The sequence below is a fragment of the Arvicola amphibius genome, chromosome 7 (genome assembly GCF_903992535.2).
Source record: "Arvicola amphibius chromosome 7, mArvAmp1.2, whole genome shotgun sequence".
In the NCBI taxonomy this organism is placed as follows: domain Eukaryota; kingdom Metazoa; phylum Chordata; class Mammalia; order Rodentia; family Cricetidae; genus Arvicola; species Arvicola amphibius.
Genome location: NC_052053.1, coordinates 117,353,210 through 117,378,567, shown reverse-complemented (window position 1 = coordinate 117,378,567; position 25,358 = coordinate 117,353,210). Strand labels below are relative to the sequence as shown.

The window sequence follows — 25,358 nt, the reverse complement described above, 5'->3', positions numbered from 1 at the left end:
GTAAATGTTTTACTGATATACTGCTTTACAAAATTTTATAGAAGTGATCACTAGCAATGCTGTTTTACAACTTGGACCCAAGCTAGAGCAATTCATGGAGGTATTTGTTATAGAATTCTGAGCCTGTCCATGCTGTGAAGAGTGTAGAGACATGTGTTCCACCTGCAGAGACTGTTGACAGGGACTTGCCCACGTGTTGTAAAGGTTGCTGCAGCAACCATATTTCTCTAACTCTTTTATATTTTCTCCTCTTGCTCCGAGTGCCTCATCCTTTGTCAGTATGGTTGATTTCAATGAGAATCAGCTCAGTGCGATCACCCACCTGCAAGTCCTTTGTATTCAGCTCCTTGCTCTTGCTTCTTCTCTGTGTCTACTGATCTCTCGCTCCTTCATTTCTACCCCCTTCCATAACAGCAGTGTGTTTTTTTTAGAAGACATTCCCACCGTTCTCGGTGGACACACTCCTTAGTCTGTAAGACTCAGCTAAGCCTCTTACTGCTGCTAGAGATTTGGAAGTCACAAGGAAGACAAAGGTGGAGAAAACTCCTGTCCAGCAAGAGAACGCAACATTCCTGACAGCCAGCCCATCAAGTTTGTCTTCCTATAGAAATGTAGACAAATGAATAATTTTCAACGAAGCAATTGCTAAAGGAGGTAGCTAAAGGATCATTTAGGAGGGACCTACAGAGCAGGTGTCTTTGAGGTTTTTACCTTACATCCCCATCAGCCTGAAGGGAAGCTCGGGCCAAATACAATGAACTGGGCAAGGAAGGAACTCCCAAGTATTATCTCAGTCATGTTGGAAAAGCCAGTTTTTGTTTAATGAAGAACATGCAAGCCAATCTGAATAAATGAGACCAAAATAGAGTTGCAAAATAGTGGTGATTGTCCAGGCCCCCAGAGCATTTCATCTGCTCATTTTACGAACAGGGAAAACGAAGGAGGGAGAGGCCCCAGAACTTAGCCAAGTCCCACAGGGAGTCAGAAACCCGTGCTGGCATTCACGCATTTGTTTCTGGGTTCACAGGTCCTCAGGAGCTTTGTAAAGCCATCTGACTCTGGGCTGGATAGTGTGTCATTTCCAAGTGTCACCACCTCCCCTTCCCCTGCTCTGCAGCATTCCTCCCCTCACTGGGCTGGCATGCACCAGCATTCTTTATAGAGTGTCCTAAAATCTAAGCATGGTGAATTTCTTTTCGTTTGAAATTTTAATAACTCAGAAGTAGTCACTGTTTGACATTTTCAAGCACAAATACTTAAACAATAGCAAAAGCAAAATATGTATGACTGAAATACAAAGCTGAAGAAGTATAATGAAATTTAACCAAGATCTCTACAGATAGTTTTCTTTCTTTTTTTTTTTAAATTTGCTGTCTTTTACCCCCTCTGAGAAGTTACAAGAGTATTTTCAGGTTCTCGTGTCCCTAAACAAGGATTTGGGCTGCTACATATGTAGATCAGAGAAGGAAAAGAATGGGCTTATTAAGGGGATAAAGACACTACTAAGCCTGGCAGTGGGTCCAGGCTAGAGAAAGGCCAAAGTTTCCATAGGGCATAATGCAGTGGATTGGAGGAGCAGTACTGTGCACACATTTTTTTTTAAATGCTCTGTTATGTTGGCCTTGGGAACGTGTAATAAGGGATTTCTAGACTGGTCATTTTTTATTTTTGTTATCATTATTGTAAATTGTATGAGTTTTGCCTGCATGTATGTCTATGCACCATATGCATGCAGCACCCGCAGAGACTAGGACAGCTGGATCTCCTGAGACTAGAATATGGTGGTGAACTGTCAAGTGGAGATGGACATCAAACCAGGGTTCTCCTGAAGAGCGGCCAGTGCTTTTAATCACCAAGACATCTTTCTGGCAACCGGACAAGCTAGTTGATTCAGAAGGTCTAAAATAGATTCCAGTGGTATCTTCTATATGCAAATTTTGACCTCATGTTCTTGAAGTTTTTGCAAGTGAACTCTAAAATGTATTAAAATGTTAATATTTTAGTTTTGTAACTTAGAAAACTGACTTCAAGTTAAGCAACTTTTCTTAAACTTAGAATCTAGTAACAGAGACCAGTGATACAAATTCAGAGCAGGCTATGGCTCTCGCTCTCTTAACCAAAACGTTCAGGTTAGAAAATCTGGGAAATGTCTGTAATTTCAGAATGTAGAGATTCAAGGCAGAAGGATCATGAGTTCAAGGCCAGCATGGTCTCCAAAGCAAGTTCTGATCAGGTAGAGTTACATGGCATGATACTACCTATCTCATAGATCAATAAAACAAAAGGAAAACCAAAACAGAAAGCACCTTTGGTATTCCCGCCACCACCACCCACCCTGAGCTTCCATGAACTCTTAGAATCTTTCTCATGTTTAGCTGCTGGATGGATCTCAAATGCATCTATAGACTCTGCCCTCAGTGAGTCCACAGAAGTCATGAGTCAGACAAAGCGTAATGGACAGTAGGCAGTTCTTCAAGCATCACTAAATATTTTTATAAGCCTATCAATATTTATATTTATATCACAAAATATATGTATGATCTCTGTACAGTCTCTTTAGACATATGTGCCAGGAAATAGAGAAGGACAAATGAGCAGAAAGTTAAATTTTGTTGATTTCCCTTTTCAGTTAGCTGATACTTTAGTCATACAATAATTGACCCTTGTTTGATGAGGCATGTGTCTCTTCTGAACAAAATATTCACTACAAATAACTTAGAAGAACTCACCCCTTGGTACTTAGTGCAGAGGAGACATCAGTGAAGTTTTGCCTCTTCAGTCAGTGGAGAAATATAAGGGGAAGCGATTCCTTCTTGGCGGATTCACTCTTTGAGCTCAGATAGCTCTCTTTAAAAACAACGAGAAGGCTTTCAACAAACTTCGAACTTCCCTATTTCTCTCTTTAGTCTTATTGTGATCCCTTTTCCTTGTAGTTTCTTCATTTGACAAATTTGTGACTTATTCACTTACTAAATGCCTGTTATGTGAAGGCAGGATACTTGTCACTAGGTTTACAGCGGTGAAAGATTAAATACTTGCCTCCTGCAGTTTAGATTTTAGTGGGGAAGGCCATAACATTATAAGAAGTATTTAAATTTCAAACAGTACTCTCCACTTTGTCTCATATGAATGTGATATTTGGGGAAAGTATCTAGTGTGTGTATGTCGGGGGGCAGGAAGGGAGGCAGTGGTGAGTCCCTTCCTTCCAAACTGTGCAATGCACAGGAACATACATAGGTGGCAAAGAGATGGCATGTGAACTACAAGCACGATGAGTACTTATTTAAAAACAGCACTAGTCATAATAATATGGTTAAAAGGACTCTTCAAATCGAGCATAGACTCATGGCCATTTCAGAATCAATTCTGAGATCCCACTCAGGGTAGAAGCATATTTGTCTCAGGGCAATGGATTAAGCGAGGCTCTAAAGAATGGCACCGTGGCTCTAAGTGATTGTTTTACTTTTAGGCTTTGAGGGATTATGGAATTGTGCTGCTTCTTGACACGGGAGAAAGGATAGCATTAAATACCTTCATTAACCGTGGACTCATCTACACCCAACTAAAGCAGTATGGCTTTGCACTAGAGGTGAGCCTTCTTGTGGATATGGGGAAATGACCTACTTGATTTCACACATCCTCAAAAAACTGGTATTTAGTGCTACAGCATAGCAGTATTAATGAATGAGTGTTAGTAAGAATTTACTGAAATATCTGGAATAACTAATAGTTTTTAATAAAACCTAAGCACTTTCCCCTTCATTTTAAATGCAGCTGAATGGTTAATGTGTTAATATTTTTAAATTAAGTTTATCATCTTCCAAAGGAAGTACATGGAAAATTCAATTGTTTGATGAACTTGTTTGTACATTTTTTTACTCTGTTCTACAATGTTCTTTCTCATTCACAGTTTTTCTTCTGTTGCAATCTGTTAAAATAAATCTGTTTCAAACAGGGTGGGCCATAGCTGTGTAGAATGGGCTACTAGCCTTTCAAGTCTTTAAGAATAGGCCTTCATGTCTGGAACTTATGGACGCATATTGGAAAGAAACAGGCAATTTTTATTGCATTATAGAATAAATATAATTTGTAATTCTCATTTTTAGCATTTATTATGACTTGTCAGTAATTAAAATTTAGAAACAAGACAAAGGTGGAATATGCACTGGCAGTTAAGTGATGGCCATTTCATGTATTTGTTGCATCTACATAACCCTATATGATAAAATATTTCCTTGCTACATTCCAGCTTTGACAGTGGTGCAAAATTTATACTTTTAGCTTAGAGATAAGGACATGAATATTCGAAAGAGTTTAAATAAGATCTTCAAAGCAATAAATACTAAGGCAGGATCTGAACTCAGACCCCAGTAGATTATAAATGCCATGGTCTTTCAGACAAGGCAATTTTAATGTTTGGGGAGTCAAGAGAGAATTACTCTTAACTCTTCTCTTCATCTACCACACATTGAACCCATTAGCAAGTCTAGTTTATTCTGTCACTGAAACAAATTTTGAACTTTATCAGCTCCAATTGCTGCTTGCTTCTCAGCCAGGAAGTCCTAGGTGAGATTTGAATCAGATCTCAGAGCAGAATTTTGTATCTCCTAGGCTGCTGAAGCAGCTTACTCTTGGCCATGGTGCCTCATACTTACCCTTGCTAGTACATTTTCTGTACAGCAGCCAAACAGACCACTTGAAAGCATAAAGTAGGTGAAGTTATTCCTCTACTCCAAACCTGCAGTAACTCATCCCACCCGATAAAACCTGAATTCCTGACCATTAAACCCAAGGTCCGACTTGATGCGACTGATGCTCACTTCTGACTTTATTGTCAGTCTCCTTTCCTACACTGCAACCATTCTACTTGGGCCTTTTGCTAATCTCTGGTAAGGCCCAGTTCCCTCCCTGCTCTGGGATGATGCACAAGCCGTTGTTCCTATATACATGACATAGTTGTTGCTCTAAGCCCTTCTTTAATCCAAATTTCTGATTGAATGTCATCTTTCAATCAAAAATAAACTGAATGTTGAAATAGGGTATTAAAAATATTAAAAGACCTCAAAATAAATTTGAAAATGGGATAAAGAAACACATATTGAAGAGACCAGCAGAAAACAGGCAATAATATATTAGATGCAAATTCAATGATGTCAATAGTTATATTAAATAGAAATGGTCAAAAGATACCAAATAAAATAATGGAATGTCAGATGGGAGTTTTGAAAAATATTTAGTATATTCTGTGTATGAGAAATACACTTCAAGGATAATGAAATGGATGGAGATGCACAATAAAATAGACAAAAGCCAAAGAGTGATCTTTTGTATAAAGGAAACAAGTCACTAAAAATTAAATAAAAACACTTAAATGATGCAGACAGAAAAAGGAACAACAAAGGTTATAACAGTGCATGATAGAAAAGAACCAAGACTGAGCCATGAAGCCTATCCATGGGAAAAAGTAATCATGGAAAGACAGTCAGACCGAAACCTTGAGCGGCCTGAGAACTGAAGCATCCTAGACAGACAGTGGGCAGCTGACTGATGTTCCAGGACGGGCTTGATAAGGGAACATCTACAATAAATGCCTGGGGGGGGCGGCAAATAGCACCTTATGTTGCATTGGGGGCATTTGCCTGTGCCTTTTTCTTCTTCCAAATCTACCAGGTGAGGTAGGAGAATTAAAAACAGACTCAATAAAAGGTTAAAGCTGGCATAGACATGATATTTAGTTATCACATAGTACTGTTCAAGGGTTTTGTGCCTTAAGGCACAGATCAAATATCAGTGGGGTTAAGGGATGTAAAATAGGTACCCCCAAAATATGTTGTCATAGGTGGCTAAGGATAATGGAAGAAGGGCAAGTGTGTGAAGTGATGGCATTGGGCAGCTGAACTCTTCTGTGTAAAGAGTGAATAGCTGTAAATATGATATGTTGCTTGTGTTATTTAGGAGTTTGAAGGCAAGCACCAAAGTGACATATGAAGGTAATTGCCCTCAAGGGATGGAACTGGGATTAAAGAAAAGTGCAACAGAGAATCTTTGTTTAGCATTCTACATTTTTTAAGATATCACCTACAATATAATGGATTGCTTTATTAAGAAAAAAAGTAACAACGTGGACATATATGCATCATTGGATCTTCTTACAAATTACAAAATAAAACTGGTCATATTTAAATAAGTAGCAAACTGACAGAATTTGAGGCGACAGCATTAGCTCCAATTTCAGGTATATTGGTGGTGACTGGAGCTAGAGAATGTGACCGTCTTGTTCCCAGAGAAGGGAGTGGAGGGGGAAGCATGGTAAATTAGGGCAACAAACTTCCACAGGACATAGGTGAGGATTCTCAGACACAGAATGGGGAGACCTGGTAAATTACTCCTTAGGTTGCATTTAATGAAATAACAGATTTCCGATTTCCATTCAGAGCCTTCTATTTAATCTGAAAATGTGCTACACAGCTTTAAGAGTAGGATCCCCACTTTGAGATTGGTTGTCCATGCTGCCAGTTTTGTAGACAGAGACTGCTCATTTGTTTCCCCGCCACCTAGACCTGAATAATCACACAGAAACTATACTAATTACAATACTGGCCAATGACTCTAGCATATTCATAGCTATCTCTTACATCTTAAATTAACCCATTTCTATTAATCTGTGTATCACCACAAGGCTGTAGCCTAACAGTAAAGGTTCCAGGGCGTCTGTCTCCTTCAGCAGCTACATGGCATCTCCTTAACTATGCCTACTCTCTCTATATTTTTTTCCAGCCTGGCTATATTATATCCTGCCCTAGGCCAAAACAGCTTTATTCATTAACCAATAAAAGCAACACATATACAGAAGGACATCCCACTTCATCTCCCCCTTTCTAAATAAAAAAGGGTTTTAACATGAACATAATAAAAGTACATATGACAAAAACAGTTATCAAGCAAGAACTGTAATTATAATATTTAGTCTATTTACATTTGTCAAATTAAGGATAATACTCTATTAATCATCTATCCTATCTTTGTGAGTCTGAAGTTTTATATATAATTTATCCATTATCATAAGTAAGGAAAACAATAACTAGATGTCTTCTACTCTTCAAAGATCCCAAAAGGATATAATATTACCTAAGCAAAGAGGAAGTGCACTGTAAGCAGCTTCCAAAGTTCTAGAAATGACAGAGACATTTTGCTGCCTGGACAGTCACCCAGAGTTCTTCTGTAATGTTGGGCATCCATCTTCATCCTACAGGCCCATAGTATCTGTTAACTTTTTCATGAAGCTGGAAGTTTGAAGATCTGCTGTAGGCGCTCCTTGTACAAAGTCATCTAGGGTTCCTGGACAGGGGATCCTCAAGGCCAAAGAAAAATCAGATAAAAGAAACAGAAGACAGGATAGAATCAGGAGGTCTGTCTGTTCATGCTGAAGTAGCCAAACAGCCCAGAGTTGATTTCAGAGCTTGCATATATACAAAAGCAGAACAAAGCACAGCACAGCACAGATGGTCAGTCAGTTTCTAGCCACAAGACCATTCCTGTTCTTAAGTGTTCCTGTTCTTAACCAATGAAAGTAACACATATATAGAAGGATATCCCACTTCACCATTTCCTCTTATAGGGACCCCAAGCTTTCAATTTGACCTTACTCCCCAGTCTTTTACCCCTAGTAGTAACAGAAAATCCATTCTACTTCTTGAGACAAGCAGACTCTCCCTCTAATAACAACCAGAGAAAATCTGTGTGACGAGAAGAGGAGGAAAACAATTAGTTAAGGTGGTGTCTCTCTAGGTGGGCAGTTCTGGATGCTCACTTTGGAAGGCTTTTCTCCTCATCATAGCAATCAGTAAAAACAGTCATATATAGTCACTACATATGCATATTATATATCAGTATGAAGATGATGCACTTGTTTTATAGGCATTATTTGACTATAAGTTCAAATTTAGTTTTGTTCTTTGATGCTGAAATATTTCTGTAAGAGGTGATTTGCAAGCCATAGACAATATTTTTCATGTTCTGGTCCATTTTGGCAGGCACTCTTGCTGACTCAGCACTTGCAATTCTCTGACACAGCCTGTTCCCCAGGGCCATTCAAATTCATTCCTGCCTACTTTCCAAATTCCACATCCTAGGGTTAGAGTTTCCATTTCTCCACTTCAAGAGGGTTTCTGGATCCTTAAACAGGAATCATACCCCTCTTTCCAGAAGTGTGGGTTCCAGAAGTAGATTCAGACTTTACCAGTCCAAGTACAGTGCTTCCTTCTTACCGCTTACAAGCCTGGCACCTAATTGCCCAACGGCGTCATGTAATTCCAGAGGTTCTTTCCAGGGGAATTTCCTTTTCTGTCTGAGAAGGGACGTTTCCGGTGGCACAGACAATACAAGGAAGTAAATGAGATACTTTATTACATACCCCAGGGCAGCATCACCGGAAAAGTCCCTGTTCTTAAGGCAGATGCGAGGAACACTGACTGGGAATGTTAATAATGATTGGTGTTCCTTGCTCCATTCATTCTCATTCAACACGATTCTACGAAGAAAACAAAGTTTTAGCAAGATGTCTATTTTAATGCTTTAGGTGATGCATACTTATGTGTAGTTAGTGAGTTTTAAGAACAATCCATGACAAATTAACAAAATTTTATGAAACTGTTTCAGGATTTTAAAGAGGCTGCACTGATAAGCCAGACAAGCGTGAGCCTTTTTCAAGCAACCGCCATGTGCCACCACAGGTATGGAGGGCCATTGTTGTCAAAGGGGAAGCAAGCAGCGGGAATCCGCAGATGTATCCAGTTAGAGCCCCATACAGAAGATAGAAGGGAGGGGTGGAGGCAAGTGAATGGGGGTGGTATCAAGCATTCTTCCATAGATACGAGGACCCTATCAATAGCAACTTTGTACCTTCTAAGAGACTGACTTGAACCAAATCAGCAATTAAATATTTATATCACACAGTGAAGATGTCTGTTTGATTTAAGTTTATACACAAAAATGTTGATTAAATGTATGCATAGCTCGAAATATCTAGGTACAAAATAATTTGTTCAGAAAGTCCATTTCCTAGAAAAGAGGGTGATTTTAAAATATTCTTAAGAAAAAATTGCACCAATAAGAGATATTTATATATCTAAAACTACGAAAAACAATCCAAGAAAATGTCTACAAAATGCATTAATATCTACAAATATATAATATTTAATAGTTAACTCTGAGATTTCTATAGAATCACATTATAGACAAGGACAGTTAGAAATAGCAACAGTGACCAACAACCTTCAGAGCAACTGCACAGACTTTATTATGGACACAATGTTATTGTTTAGTAATAGTTTATACCATTACTTTTGGTAAGGGAAAGAATAGCAGTTAGCTGAAGGAGTAAACTGTGATGATTCGAGAAATCTTGTCTCAAAAAACAAAACAAAGCAACAAAAAATGGTAATGATTCATAAATTATAGAGGTATGTCTGTGCATGCAGAGTTTAAATGGCTAGAACAGTTTGCATTAGTTGGCAAACTGGCATTCTAATTTTCCTTTTTAGGAAGTAGATATACAGCTACATTTCCCCCCATGAGAAGTAAAGCTTTTTATTGTAGGAAAAAAGTAATACTGTAGTTGTAAATTCTGCAGATGCCTTACGGTTAAATCCTGGTCTCAGACCTTTCATTATTCACAGTCATACCTTTGTCTATTGTGATACGTCGCTCTTTGTGTGATCCATCTCTTTAAGAATGTGCCATTCTTAAGAAGAAAAGGAATGGTGACTGATGTGTTTACTTTGGTGGATGTGTGTAGACCAAAATGCCTGAGATCATGGCATCTGTCAACATTTGAAACATCCCCCAACCTCTCTAGGCATCGTTTCTATTTACCAGCTATTAGAATTGGTCAGTGTCTGCCAGTGTTGAACTCACATCTTTATGAAATGTGATCTTGGGTACAACAGCCAGGATCCCTAAAGCTGATACTGCTCTGCAGTTCCAGCAGCTCTCTGGGGTCTCCACTGTTCTCTAATAAAAGTGGAATTTAAATCAACCGCAAAGCTCTGGCAGCTCAGAGTTTCAATTCCGTGTGTATTGGGTTTTCACACTTTTACTGAACTTTAACAACAGGGAATATTTAGTGATTATGTATTCTTTAGAAAAATTATTTTGGCAACATACTTTTACTATGGAAGAATGACTTTCGACTATCGAACTTACTTTTGACATTTTTGGGGTAGGAAAAAGATATTTTTTTAACTTTGGGAATTTTATAAAAATAATAAACCTTTAAAATCTAGGGCTTTGGTCTTCGATTGTAGGGAGCTGACTTTTGAAGCATCCTTTATGTGTTTCTAGCTCTCACTCTTGTGGCTGCCAGGAGACAATATTCCTTAGGCTGAATGTCCTACTTATTGACCAATTTATTCACCAACAACAGTGTTGTGCTAATGTGAACTTTTAGATCTCAATGAGAAAGTTATCCTTGTATTTTAAAAATAATATCTTATTTTTTAAGATACACAACACATCTATTATACTTTTTTGATATTTTCATAAGCTATTTTTAAGTCTTTAACTCTGCAGACCACATTCTTCAGTGTTTGTGGGTATGCGTGATTTGTTAGAACAACTCAGAAGGACATTTCTGGTCACATCTGTGATGACTGTAAACTCAGTGAGTCTGTGTCCATGACTCAGAGCGGACACTGTAAACTGGAGCTCCCCCTGAGAGGCATCGCGTGACTTTGAGATTCACCTTAAAACATTTATTTTCAGAAAAACTTTTAATGTACTTTGCATACGCGACAGACAATATTCAATGACCACCCACCTGAAGCAGTATAGACATTGAGCCAGATCTTCTTGGTGGATAATTGCCATACTAGGTAGGATGCAGTGGCAGACCCGTCTCCAGGAAAACGAAAGTGTTCTTCCTACAGAGCATCCTGTTCATTTCCTCCTTGTCTATTGGTGTAGGAAGCAGGGGAGACCCTGTCTTCAGCTCTGCCACCTGGTGTGACTGTGGCTTTCAGTCAGGGATAATTTTAAGGCGCTTGTCAGGTGACTATAGAAAGCCCACTTCTTCTCTTTAGGTTGTTTACTCAGCTGAATGGACTAAGTGCACATCAGTTACCATTGGTAAAGGATAGAGACAAACTCCCTTCACCATATGTAGATTTGTACTACAGAGTAGTTGGGCTTTGATTCGCTGTCTGATTTACGGCTTATGCCTTTATAATAATAGGCTACACAAAAGAAAATATTGTTTTATTATAAGCCCTGTAGCAGAGTTTTAAATTCCCTGATGGGTGAGAAGAGCAGTGGATATGATACAAACTGAATGCCAATATAATAAAATGCTCAATAACTTATAGCAAATATATGACAATTGCCTGGAAAAATACAGAAGACACAGACCATGTAGATACATGGTGTATGTAAATACTTTACTCATTAGTGGAAATATTGACTATAAGAAAACGTATCAACAAATGCATTTTTCACAGAACTCCTATGACATCTTTATTCTTGATAAACAGGGTTAGTCCCTACCAGAACTGCTGCTGTAATTCACCAAGATGACATCTGGAGACCCCACAATCAAATCAACTAGCCTTCCCTAACTAGTGGCAGTTACCGAGAGAGCAGTGCAGTTTCATTGTAAACTGCCAGAGAGAGGATCCTGTGTTTCCTGAGCAACCACACATAGAAGCTAATATCTGACCCATGAAAGCCATTGTTAACCCTTGCCTGTCTGGTACATCCAAAGCCACGTGTCCTTACTACTTCAGTGTTGATCCTAGTGTGATCTTCTAGATGGCACTCAACGCATACCTTTGGATGGTGTTTGGTCAAAGCAAAAACAAACAAACAACAACAATAAAAACCACAAATACAGAAGCATGAGGAATTTTTCTCTAAGATTTATAATTTTTATTTATATGTATGTGTGTGTGTGCCACCACAAGTTTATGTGCACCACATGTGTGCAGGGTGCCCAAGGAGTCCAGAGAGCATCAGATCTCTGGAACATTATGGCAAGCATTGAAAAAGTACTTGCTAAACAATATGTGAGACTGTTTTCATTGATGTCCTCAGTGAAATGGGGTGTACCTTAAAAAGGAAAGAAATACTAAATACTTATATTTTATGTATGCTATAAGTCAGTCAATTATGGGATAAATTCTCTAGGAGGCATTATTAAACAAGATTGTTTTATGTGAGAATCATGAAATATACTTATATAAACTATTGTAGTTATGGCATCTCTAGGTGATATAAGCTTCTATGATTATCATTGTATATATGGTCCTCTGTAGACTGAAGCAATTAGATGAATTGAGACTGTAATTTAAATAGCATATGTTGTCAATATCAGTGCGTGTTTTCTGTGTTGGTAACTCATCATTGTTAAAACAAAGTTTATAACTGCCATTTAGACTTCTATATTTTTGAAAAAACAGAATTCTAGAATAACATTCCACATTGTGCTGTGAAAATGGGTTTTAATTTTTATATTAATTTATTTATTTAGTGTGCGCATAGAAACATGTGGTTGTTAGCTATTTTTTTCTACCATGTGGGATACTGGGATCAAACTCAGGTCATCAGGTTTGGTAGCAAGTGTCTTTACACATTGAGCCATCTTGTGGTCCTTGAAAGTGATTTTTATTTCCCGTCTTCTCCTCACCAAAATCTCCAGAGATTCTTTTAGACTTCCTTAGATCATAGAGACTTATGTACTTCTTATGGTAGATAATAAAAATAAAAGGCTTTCTATAATAGTTTAATACAAATCCTTTGGAAAAAGTCATGTGCAGAAAGCATTGACTAGGTTACTAGCAGACATCATTTTACCAGAAGGCATCAAGTTTTCTTCCTTTCTTTTCCCTCCAGAATTAAAGAATTTGAAGGTGCTGTTGACTTCTTCACCAGGGCTGTTAAAATTAACACACGTTTTCTGGATGCTTATATTGGACGGGGGAATTCTTACATGGAGTATGGACAAGATGATGCCCTTATACAAGCACAGAAGGACTTCCTGAAAGCACTGCATATTGACCCATCATGTTTAAAGGCGAGGATTAGTCTAGGCTATAATTTGCAGGTAAAATATAACAGCATTTTCAGCGTGAAGAACATTGTTTGGACAGGAGAAAGAGATATTTGGCTTTTTGTTGGTGATGTGGCAAGATGTTCTTTCTCAGGCTATGGACATTTAGTTTTCCTTTACTGCAGTGTAGAGGGTAGGAGTAGGGAGCAAGGACTCAACTGAATACAGAGAATGCACGTAGAAGAATCTGAGCTGAGCTGAGACTTACACAAAATGCTGGAAGAGATGGGATTGGTTGTTATCATGACCCACGCCCAGGAACATGTTAGAGAAAAATGATTGCCTTCCTAGAGTTAAACCTAAAATTCGCATTCTAATCACAAAACAAGCAATTCACAGTCCATTTAAAGATGGATTGGATGACTTTAAAAGAGCCAGGGCTGACTGGCAGCCAAGGCAATATGCTCACACAATTCGCAGGCTGAGCACCTATGATATGGGTGAAGAGTGGCTCTTGGCCTCCAGAGACAGTCTTCTATAAGAACGTAGTTTCTTTTGGCTAGGTGAACTCATTTGGAGAGAGAGGCACTGTTCTCTGCGTGGGTAATGATTTGATTGTGATTGTGATAAATGCAACGGAAACAAAATAAAAAAAAATCCCGAAAGAGTTTTTAGCACAAAATAAGCCCAACTAAGGGGTAAGAGAACTTACTGATAAATTAACATTTATGTTGAGGTGTAAAAGATTAGTAGTTAGGTAGGGAAAGGATTAGGGCTAGGATTTAGTCTTGAGACAAGAGGAACAGCCCTTGAGGACGCACTGTAAGAAGAGGCAGAAGGTTCACATGCGGGGAATGTGGTGGGTAGAGGGAGATTTGTGATGATACTATAGAATTAAATAAGAGCTGGAATAAAAGCTTTGAAGTCTAGTTAAAATAGGAATATCACTGATTAGAGACATGCCATCAAATGTGTATTTTATGAAAATCCCACTGGGAATATAACCAAAAAGGGCATTGAAAAGCACGTTGGTATGGAAGAGTGAATCAGGAAAGGAAAAGGCTTATGGAGGGGAGTTAGGACCAACCAAGTGCTGCCCAGGGAAAGAGTGACAGCCTGCTCTACAGATACATGTAGCACCTTTACTGTTTGCTTAAAACTGGGTCTATCACAGTGAGCCCAGCAGACGTCAAAACAACTGATAACTTAAATCCTATCATAGGTGGTTTGCGGTTTAATATTCTGATGGTACAACCTCAGTTTGCCTACTTTTGCTTATTAGATAAACTTGTGATAACTTGCAGATTTCCAGACATTGACTCAAAGAGTTTGCTCATTAGAAATTGGGATCTAGTCCTCTGTGTAGTTATATTTCTTTATAGCTTTATGTGAGATTCACTGGACCCAGGTTGGTTAGGATGTGCCAGTCTCTGAGACTCTGGCAGGTTGAGTATTTGAGCCTGTGAGAAAAAGCACAGAAGTTGGACTGTCATGAATTAATTAACTCCCTGCCTTCCTGTGGGAAGGTGTTTAGTTGCCAGCAGGCCTGCTCTGCAAAACACTCTGACATCCTTCTAGTACTGGTGCCTCTCTCCTGACCTTTTTTTTCTCTTTTCTCCAGTTGGCACTAAGGTTGTTAGAAGCAGATGCTTGGTAGACTTACATGCATCTTCTGTAGAGTTTATAAAGTGTTCCTAAAATTCCAGATGCTGGAACAATTTATTTTCATTATTACTATTATTTATGTAACACATACTAATTTTGCTTTGTGTATTATGTATATTTTATAGATATCTGGAAATATCTATTATCTATCATCTATCTATCTATCTATCATCTATCTATCTATCATCTATCTACAAACATAGACAGACAGACAGACACACACACACAATACACACACACTTACTTGAGACAAGGTCTCACTATGCTGACCAGGCTGGTCTCAAACCCACAGATATGTGCTTACTGCCTCCTGAGTGCTGGATTCAAGGATGTATGCCATCACTTTAGACTGTTGTGGATGCCAATGCAAGTTTTTTGATAGTCAACAGAAGTATGGGTGTCACATAGTAGTTATGACTTTCACTTGTCTAAGGTTGGTATAAATGAGAAAAAAAATTAAATTTATTTGAACATAATTTGGTCATAAATATTTAAAAGCAAATATTTCATTACGGATGCTCATTTTGTAGCCTGCTGTCTTATTTTTATTTAAAATGTTTTAGCTTTAATACCATATAATATATACCTCACCAAAAACTTTAATGAGTGAGAATCAGAAACTTTTGCCATGTTATAGACTGTTTTTCGCTTCATGATACTGAATAACTATTTTAGGCCCAAGGAAAATTCCAGAAAGCTTGGAATCACTTTACAATTGCCATAGAAGCTGAACCAAAGAGCTCTCTAGCCTATGAAGGACGAGCTGTCATTTGTCTTCAAATGAGTAATAATTTCGCTGCAATGCAGGATATTAACGTTGCCATCAAGGTAAAAATCTAGATTGATGATAGTATTATTAGCATATATTCACACCATCAATGAATAAGGCTAAGTTATTTGTTCTCTGTTACCTATTTCAGGTAGAGAAATAATGTTTTGTTTCCCCAGAGTTCTGCCTAGAGTAAAGAGTTACTATGGTGTGCTTATTTTGTATTCTAAATGCGTTTAAACTTTAAAATCAAAATTATTAATAAGCACTAATTCATTTTAGCAAATGCAGCTTGTATGTTTAATAGGACATTGATGGTATTTTGCAATATGAAATGAATTCAAAATGGAACAGTGATGTCCCAAGTGTGAAGCAAACTGGAGAACAATACAGATGTTCGGCTTCTTCCTATCACAAAGGAACAGCCTTCTCATGCTTTGCATTCTCTTCCAGACTTTAGTTTTGTTTCTATAATTTTGAAATATTTAGGGGTAATATAAGGGGTAAGAAAGGAACGGACTTAAAGATAATTGTCTCAACATAGGAGAGTGGAGCATTTTAACTGCTCAATTTAATGTCTTCTTTCATTTAAGAGATTCAAAGGTAAATGTCCCCCATGTCCATTCCTCGGAAAGAACTTGAGTAAAGCTCTCAGATTCTTTGTTTTATGGCGATCATTCAATAAATAATTGACATGAAACCAATTTCTTCCAAGTCCTTTCTGACGATATCTGCTCTGATGGGGTTGTACGGGCACTGTGACAGCCCCTGTTCCCACAAGTGGATTTCATCACCCTCACTTCACAGACATGAAATTGGAGATTCACGCTATTCCCAAATGCCAAATCCTCCTCCGACTGTGTTGCAGATCAATACTACAGCAGAGTTCTTGACGAATCGTGGTGTGATTCATGAGTTTATGGGTCAACAGCAGAACGCGATGACAGACTATCAGGCAGCAATTTCTCTGGACCCCAAGTACTGGCTGGCTTACTTCAACGCTGGGAACATCTACTTTCGTCACCGGCAGCTTTCTCAGGCAATGTGCATTTTCCTTAGCGTTTTCTGTTGGCATTAAAGACGTCTTTAATGTTGTTATGCCTTTCACCATTTATGTTGTTCTTTGCCATTTTGTGATGAATGAATTTACTTATCACTTACTGACTCATACTATGATAATTTGTTGATGCTCTGTCTATTTTCCGACTATTGTTTTGGCAGAACACCATATATTTTTGGTTTTTATTTTTAAAAACTGAGTATGATACAAATAATGTGAAATTTATAATCTTAACCATTTTGAAATTTATGGTAAATATATGCCATCACGCCTTCTATAATTTTGCAACTTGCAATTTGAATTTCCCCTCTTGCTTGGGAATATCAGTTGGGAAAATAATCAGGTGGAAGGATTTTTATATTTTCTATGATTTATGTATACATAAAATATATTTTACTCTGTATTGTGTTCCCTTTTGAGTATTTTCATTTTTTCCGATTTATAGCAAGGTTTATAGTTTTATTCTAGTGACAATAAAACTATCTTTATGACCCTTAGTTATTATTTATTTACTTTCTCTAACATGAACAAAAATTACCATTGCTTTTCCTGCTCATTAACACAGTAGCTCGAATCTACAACCTTCAACTTTGTTTTCGCTTCTTTCTTTTCTTGAGACAGTCTCCCTGCATAGCCCAGATTATTGTCTAATTTGCCATCATCCCGATTCTCCCTCCAGAGAGATTAGTGCGGGGATTATAGGTGTGTGTGTGTGTGTGTGTGTGTGTGTATGTGTGTGTGTGTGTGTATGTGTGTGTGTGTATGTGTGTGTGTGTGTATGTATGTGTGTGTGTATGTGTGTGTGTATGTGTGTGTATGTGTGTGTATGTGTGTGTGTGTATGTGTGTGTGTATGTGTGTGTGTGTATGTGTGTGTGTATGTGTGTGTGTGTATGTGTGTGTGTGTATGTGTGTGTGTATGTGTGTGTGTATGTGTGTGTGTATGTGTGTGTGTATGTGTGTGTGTATGTGTGTGTGTGTGTATGTGTGTGTGTGTATGTGTGTGTGTATGTGTGTGTGTATGTGTGTGTGTGTATGTGTGTGTGTGTGTATGTGTGTGTGTATGTGTGTATGTGTATGTGTGTGTGTATGTGTGTGTGTATGTGTGTGTGTGTGTGTGTGTGTGTGTGTGTGTGTGTGTGTGTGTGTGTGTGACCATGCAGCCTGCAAGCTTTCAGAAGGGGGAGCCCCTTTCCCTCATTCCCACTCCAGTTTCCTCCTCAATTTCCCTACGTTTGCCACAGAAATATCTTTTCTTCTGTTTATTTTCATATTATTTTTTATTTTTAAAACAATCTTATTTTACATACCAATCCCTGTTCTCTCCTCTCCCCTCTTCCTGCTCCCCCTACCTTCTCCCTATCTCCATCCCCTATTCACTTCTCAGAGAGTGTGCGGCCTCTTATGGGGAGTCAAAAAGGTCTGTTACATCACTTGAGTCTAGACCAAGGCCCTTCCCCATGTATCTAGACTGAGCCAGGTATCCTCCATAGGAAATGGGCTCCAAAGAGTCAGTTTATGCACTAGGGATAAATCCTGATTCCATAGCTAGTGTCCCCACAAACTTCCAACGTCACACAATTGTCACCCACATCCAGAGGGCCTAGTTTGGTCCTATGCAGGTTCCCCAGCTGTCAGTCTGGTGTCAGTGAGTTCCTCCTTGCTCAGTTCAGCTGTTTCTGTGGGTATCCCCATCATGGTCTTTGTCCCTTTGCTCATGATATTACTCCTCCATCTCTATGACTGGACTCCAAGAGTTTGGCCCAGTGCTTAGCTGTGGATCTCTACATCTGCTTCCAACAATTATTATACGAAGGTTCTATGATGACAATTAAGGTAGTTATCAATCTGATTACAGGGGAAGGACATTTAAGGTGCCCTCTCAACTATTGCTTGGATTCTTAGCTGCGGTCATTGTTGTGGATTCCTGAGACTTTCTCTAGTGCTGGTTTCTCGCTAAACCCATAATGGCTACGTCTTTCAAGCTATCTCTTTCCTTTTTCTCCCTCTTTGCCTTTTATCCAACGCAAACTTCATGATCCCTCATGTTTTCCTCTCCACTCCACTTCTCCCCTCCCCATTTCCTACTACCCTCCCCCATTGCTTCCAATTTACCAAGGAGATCTTGTCTACCTCCCATTCCCAGGGGATCCATGTATCCATGTATGTCCCTTTTAGGGTTTTCCTTGTTTCCTGTCTTCTCTAGAGTTGTGGACTGTAGGCTGGTTATCCTTTGCTATATGTTTAATGTCCACTTGTGAGAGAGTACAAACTGTTTGTCTTTCTGGGTCTGGGTTACCTTACTAAGCATTTTTTTCATACCACCCTCATTTGCCTACAAATTTCAAGATGTCATTGTTTTTACCACTGAGTAGTACTTCACTGTGTAAATGTATCACATTTTCTTTATCCATTCTTCAGTTGAGGGTCATCTAGGTTGTTTCCAGGTTCTGGCTATTATGAATAATGCTACTATGAACATAGTTGAGCAAATGTCCTTGTGGTATGAGTGTGCTTCTTTTGGGTATATGGCCAAGGGTGGTATTGCTGGTTCTTGAGGTATTAAGCAATTTTCCGATAAACTGCCATACTTATTTCCAAAGTGGCTGTACAAGGTTGAACTCCCACCAGCCATGGAGAAGTGTTTCCCTTACTCCACATCTTCTCTAGCATAAGCTATCATTAGTGTTTTTGGTCTTAGCCATTCTGACAGGTGTAAGATGGTATCTCAGAGCTGTTTTGATTTCCATTTCCCTGATAGCTAAGGATGTTGAGCAGTTTCTTAAGTGCCTCTTGGCAATTAGAGATTCCTCTGTTGAGAATTCTCTGTTAGATCTGTACCCCATTTTTAAATTGGATTATTTGATAGTTTGAAATGTAGTTTCTTGAGTTCTTTGTATATTTTGGAGTTCAGCCCTCTGTCAGATGTGGAATTGGTGACTATTTTTTCCCATTCTATAGGTTGCTTTTTTTGTCTTATTGACTGTGTCCTTTGCCTTACAGAAGCTTTTCAGTTTCAGGAGGTCCCATTTATTAATTATCAATCTCAGTGTCAGTGCTGCTGGTGTTATATTTAGGAAGTGGTCTCCTGTCCCAATGCGTTCAAGACTACTTTTCACTGTCTATTCTTTGAGGCTCAGTGTAGAGGTCCTTGATTCATCTGGACTTGAGTTTTGTGCCGGGAATATGTGTGTGGGGGAGAGGGGACTGGAGATATGGTGGCTCAGTAGTTATAGCACATGCTGTTCTTGCAGAAGACCAAGGTTCTGTCCTAGCGCTTACATGGTGACTTACAATCATCTGTAGCTCCAGTTCCGGGAACTTGGTGTCCTCTTCTGGCCTCTGTGGGCACCAAGTGTAGATGTAGTACATATACTTACATGCTTGCACTCACAAGCACACATAAAATAAAAATCAAAAAATAAATCTCAAAAAGTGTTTAAAATATGTCTTTATTCCCCCAATATCACAAAAATATTACCTTGAGCAATATTTTGCCTAAAGCTATTTCTTGTCTTGGGGTAATGGATGCCTGGGTGTTACCTCAGAGACTAACATGTGTTAACCATAGTAACTCATCTATATTGCCATGTCTGGGCCTCCCTGTGGAGAAAATGCCCTCGCCCCTCCCCCTTCAGTTGTTTCTTGAGGAAGACTTTAGCATAGGAGGAAGGGTGCCTTATCAAATATATATGCCAGAGCATTAAAGCACATATAAAACCTGACTGCTGTTTATTATAAAGTTAGTAAGAGTGCTTTTAAAACACATTTGGATGGGACACTTGATATGAATGATTAACTGCAGATGACTTTTATCCAATAATTCAATCTTCTTTATGATTTATTAGTCCGTTAATTATAGATTTGAGGGCATCAGACCAGTTGTTTGAGACTCAGAGGTTTTAATTTAATTACCTTAACTTCTAATTGTTTCATACTCCTCTACTTTAAGCAATCTCATTACACTAATAGGTTTTCAATTTTCTTAGTAATAGACATTGGACTCTATAATACGAAGTTAGGATGTAGGAGTTGGAGTGATGGTTCAGGGCTTATGAAGAGCCCTGACTGATCTTCCAGAGGACCTGGGTTTGAGTTCTCGCACATACATGGAGGCTCACAATCATCTTCAGTTCCATTCTCAGGGATCTGATGCCCTCTTTTGTCCACTGAGCGCATTTTACACACATAGTGCAGGAGCATGCAGGAAGACAATATATCCATAGACACAAAGTAGTAGAATGATAATAGAATAAAGTTCTGCTCTTCAGAATTAGTTATGCCAGCATATGACCCGTCATGATTTGCTCCCATCTGATAGAGGGCACACTTGTGTGATCAGATAACTACTCGTCATCTGATGATGAGTTAACATGAAGTCTGGATTGTTTTACAAAGAAAGTAATGCTTGGAGACACTCATTTGTTTCATTTCTGGTTTTTGTGGATACAATTTTTTCTTCAAGAATGAGTTGTTTTTAAGGTAGTCACAAGTGTGTGCCAATTCCGACCCTCTCTCAATGAATCCAAAAAATTCACTTGAGTATGGCATCAAATAGCTGCCATCAGGGAGAGGAAGGGTTATGCAGTCTTGATGTAACTGTCCCTCAAAAGTCAGAGGGAACAAAGTTCATGAAAAATCACCTGAAGGTTGTGTTGCCTCTTCTTTTGTAGAAATTTGAAGAAAAGAATATCTATAGTAATTGACTGACCCTTACTACATTTTGCATACTTTTCTCAGTATATGCTTAGTTCATCACCAACAATAGAAGTAAGAGTGTGTCACTTTCTTTGTCAGACCAAGCCATTAATACAAATGGAGCTTTATGACTCAGGCAAAAAGTCTTAGACCACTTCTGGGTTTGAAAACCTACCAAACCCCATCAATATATGAGCTCAAAACCTCACCAATATCTGAGCTTGAAAACCCACCAATCCCTGAGTCCAAAAACCCTCCAATCCCTGAGCTCATAAATCCCACTGATCCCTGAACTCTAACTCTCACCAATGCCTGCCTGGTCTTGGCTTGAAAGCCCATCAATTCCTACTCCGGAAATTTCCACCTTGAAAATTCTATATAAGCCGTTCTCTTGCTCACATCCCTGCTGCTTCTCTCCTGAGCAGAAGCAGCCACCCTTTTGGATCTCTCCCAGGAAATCTCTTGCATGCAGTGTGCTGTGTGGTGTGACTTTGTGGTTTTCCTGGCTCCCAACTGCCAGGATACATTTTCCTTCAGAGCTGTATCAAAGACCTTCATTGGGAAGCTCTTTTCCCTTAGAGCTGGAACACTTATACAATGAGAGAGAAATTTGAGAGATGAAGAGAGTCTGTGCCAAAGAAATTCTTTGGAGGAAATTATTAGAAAATGTCCACAAGGCTTGAGGACATCTGCAACCTTAGCAAGAGCATAATGCACAGAAAGGACAGAATTTGGATTGCAAGGAGACTGAGAGGCATGTAGCCTGAGAGACCAAACTGAGTGTGTTGTTCATTTTCCCTTATACATAGAATTAAATTAGAAGTCAGATGTTCATCTTGTCTCCATGTGATGAAAGGTCCAGTTTTATTTAATTCTGTTTGATCTATACCAGTACTCTTAAAACTGAATAAAAAATGAATTACTGAAAGACGGTCATGTGCTCAGGTGCCATGATTGTGTCAAGAGGCAATAGAAGTTCCTCATTTATTCTCATTGTTGATACTTACCTCTTTGCTGTCTTGTGGCACTTGATTCTTGGACCAGAACCTGAGATCTCAACTTAAGGTTCTTTTGAAAACCAAATCACAAATAAGGCTTAAATTAAAATATTGGCAGGTTTCATTGAAAAGCAGAATAGGTTTGCAAATGGATGATGCCAGTTCAGTGGAAAACCAAGAAAGTTTCACCAAGAAGGAGAAATCTGAGATTTTTTGTTAAGGGGACAAAGGTCAAGTGTAATCTTTGGCTCAAAGAACAATTTTGTTCTCTTTTAACCAAACTGTGGTCATCTTCACTTTCATGTCCACATCTTCCAAGTCCATAGCCAACACTGAATGATCTAGTTTTTGGTTTTATCAACAAGTTGATTTGTTTGTAATACAATGAAATTTATATTTCTTTTGGTGCAGTTTAGAATCTTCTTTTGAAAACCCATCTGTATCTTAATTTCTTTACCTGTTTTTTATATGTGAGCTCTTAATTACCTAATTTATATTTTATTTTCTGTCTGGTATTCTCTTTTTATTTCTTTCTCTTTGTTGTTGTTGTTCTTGTTCTATTCAGGGATATAAGATTTGGGGTTGTGGGAAGTGGAAACATTTTATCCCAGCAAGTATTTTACCATTGACATTGCCTAGAATTACTTGCACATGGTATTTTATGTTTTGGTTCCTAAATATATTCTTTTTTTTTTTTTTTTTTGTTTTTCAAGACAGGGTTTCTCTGTAGCTTTGGAGCCTGTCCTGGAACTAGCTCTTGTAGACCAGGCTGGTCTCGAACTCACAGAGATCCGCCTGCCTCTGCCTCCCGAGTGCTGGGATTAAAGGCGTGTGCCACCACCGCCCGGCTCTAAATATATTCTTGCCAGGAGCTGAAGGCTTGGTCTCCAGCCTCTGATGCTATTGGGAGGTAATAAAATGTATAGGCCTACTAGGAGGAAGTTAGTTCAAGGGGGTGGGAGTGGCAGTGTGTGTGTGTGCATGTGCGTGTATGCTTGTGTGTGCACATGCGTGCGTGCGTGCGTGTGTGTGTGTGTGTGTGTGTGTAAGGATAATGAAGGAGGTACCTGATCCCTGATGCTTCTTTTCATTTGGCTTCCAAGCTTCCATGAGGAGAGCAGCCTCATGCCCCCACCATGATGTACTGTGTGACACAAATTCCTGAAAAGTCAGGAATCGGGGTTTGGGACCTCATGAACAGTCAGCCCCAAATAGATACTTTCTCTATTTTGACTCTCTTAAATGTTATGTCACATTTACAGAAAACTGACTAGAACATGGCCAAAAAACAAACAAACCAAAACCCACCACCACCACCAACAACAAATGGTGACAACTTTTACTTTTATTTCTCATTTTTCTTATGATCCCTTCTGTATTTGGGATGAAATGCTCTCTCTGCTTTCTTAGAAAACTGCTGGGCTTAATATTTAATTAAAGTAAGAGGACTTCAGGTTTCATGATATTTGTTAATTAAAATATATTAAAATGCTCATTATCCTTACATTTTATAGGCCAGTGACTACTTTTCAAAGGCTTTGGAGTTTAATCCAGAAAATGAGTATGCTCTCATGAATCGAGCTGTTACGAACATGATATTAAAGAAATATGAAGAAGCAGAAAAAGATTTTTCACATGCAGTTGATCTCTGTCCCCACTGGGCTGCATTGTATTTTAACAGAGCCAGTTTCTATTTCTGCTTAAAGCAATATGAACAAGCTGAAGAAGACCTTAGCATAGGTAGGTGTGTTTTGTATCCATGTTGACGCTGACAAGATGGTAGCAATTAGTGTGCCTGTTTTCAGACTCCAAAAGAATGCCATCAAGCCTTTTTGTTTATATAGAATTGATGTGTGTAGCACTACATTCTTAATGTGACCAGTACAGATTCCTTTGTGTAAGATCTCATCTTAACATGTTGGTAAGCTAAGTTAGAATTATTAGGAATCCACATGCAAACAATCCACATGCTAGTCTTCCAGAGAAAGGCAATCTACTGTGATTTCCTGCATTCGTCTTCTTAGAAATATCAGGTGTTTCTAATTGAACTGCGTTGTTACAGTTGAAGAAAAACACGTAAAATGAGCACGAAGGGAGATTTCTGCCAACATATCTAGACTTTTCATTTTCTTTTGCAGGCCTGTCTTTGAAGCCTGATGAAGGTGCAATGTATAATCTCAGATCACAAGTTCGTGGCAAAATGGGATTCACAGAGGAAGCTATGAGCGACTATAACAGAGCCCTTGATCTGGAAGAATGTCCCCCAGCTATGTGATTACACAGCCTCTTGTGGTTTCTGAACTAGGTTAAGTATATTTTCTTCCTGAAACTGAAATATATTTATTGTTTAGAAATGCCACCGTTGTTATTGTATTTATTATACTTATTAAGTGATTATTCTCTTTAACTACTTAATGTATATTAAGAAACTTTATATTAGCCAGGTGGTGGTGCCACATGCCTTTAATCCCAGCACTTGGGAGACAGAGGCAGGTGGATCTCAGTGAGTTTGAGGCCAATCTGGTCTATAAAGCAAGTTCTAGGACAGGCTCCAAAGCTATGGAGAACCCTGTCTCAAAACACCAAAAGAAAGTAAAGAAACTGTTTATATTACACATTAACTGGAAAACTTTTACATGATTTCATACATGAGTTGTCTATCATGTAGCCTTGTTCACATCATTGAAGCAAAAAGAAATGACTCTCTGGTCTACCTAGTACTTCGATAGATGATTTTTTTCACAAGATCTTAAAAAGGAATATTAATGCCTAAATTATTTTCTGAAATAGTAGAATGATAGAAAAAAGTCCCCATTTTTCAATGCCTATTTAAACATATTCAACAGTTTCCAGCTTAAAAAGAGTAATTATTAGATGATGGGTATAAAAGAATGATGCCTTGTACATCTCCTCTCTCACCATTAAGTACGGTGATGCTAGAGTCTTCCCAGTCCTGTGCTCTTCCAGCACATAAACATGTTTTTTCCCTATATGCTGCTTGCTTCACAGAATAACAGCTACAAGAATCTTGAGCATTCCATTCCTTGAGGTAATCCATTCTTTCTCTCATTCATATTCCATAAACATACAAATAAATATGTACAAAAATCTGTGTATAGTTATAATTAAT

The 25,358-nt window shown here is 38.5% G+C and overlaps 1 protein-coding gene across 1 annotated transcript in view; it reads left to right on the top strand.

The window, feature by feature from the left end:
- The window catches only part of Ttc6 (tetratricopeptide repeat domain 6), a 164,115-nt gene extending 139,612 nt beyond the window's left edge, over positions 1-24,503 (top strand). Inside the window, 7 exon segments of the mRNA XM_038336062.1 lie at positions 3,470-3,589; positions 8,659-8,732; positions 12,883-13,093; positions 15,380-15,532; positions 16,342-16,512; positions 23,743-23,968; positions 24,367-24,503. Coding sequence (XP_038191990.1) covers positions 3,470-3,589; positions 8,659-8,732; positions 12,883-13,093; positions 15,380-15,532; positions 16,342-16,512; positions 23,743-23,968; positions 24,367-24,503 — 1,092 coding nt within the window.
- Positions 24,504-25,358: the final 855 nt, after the last annotated feature.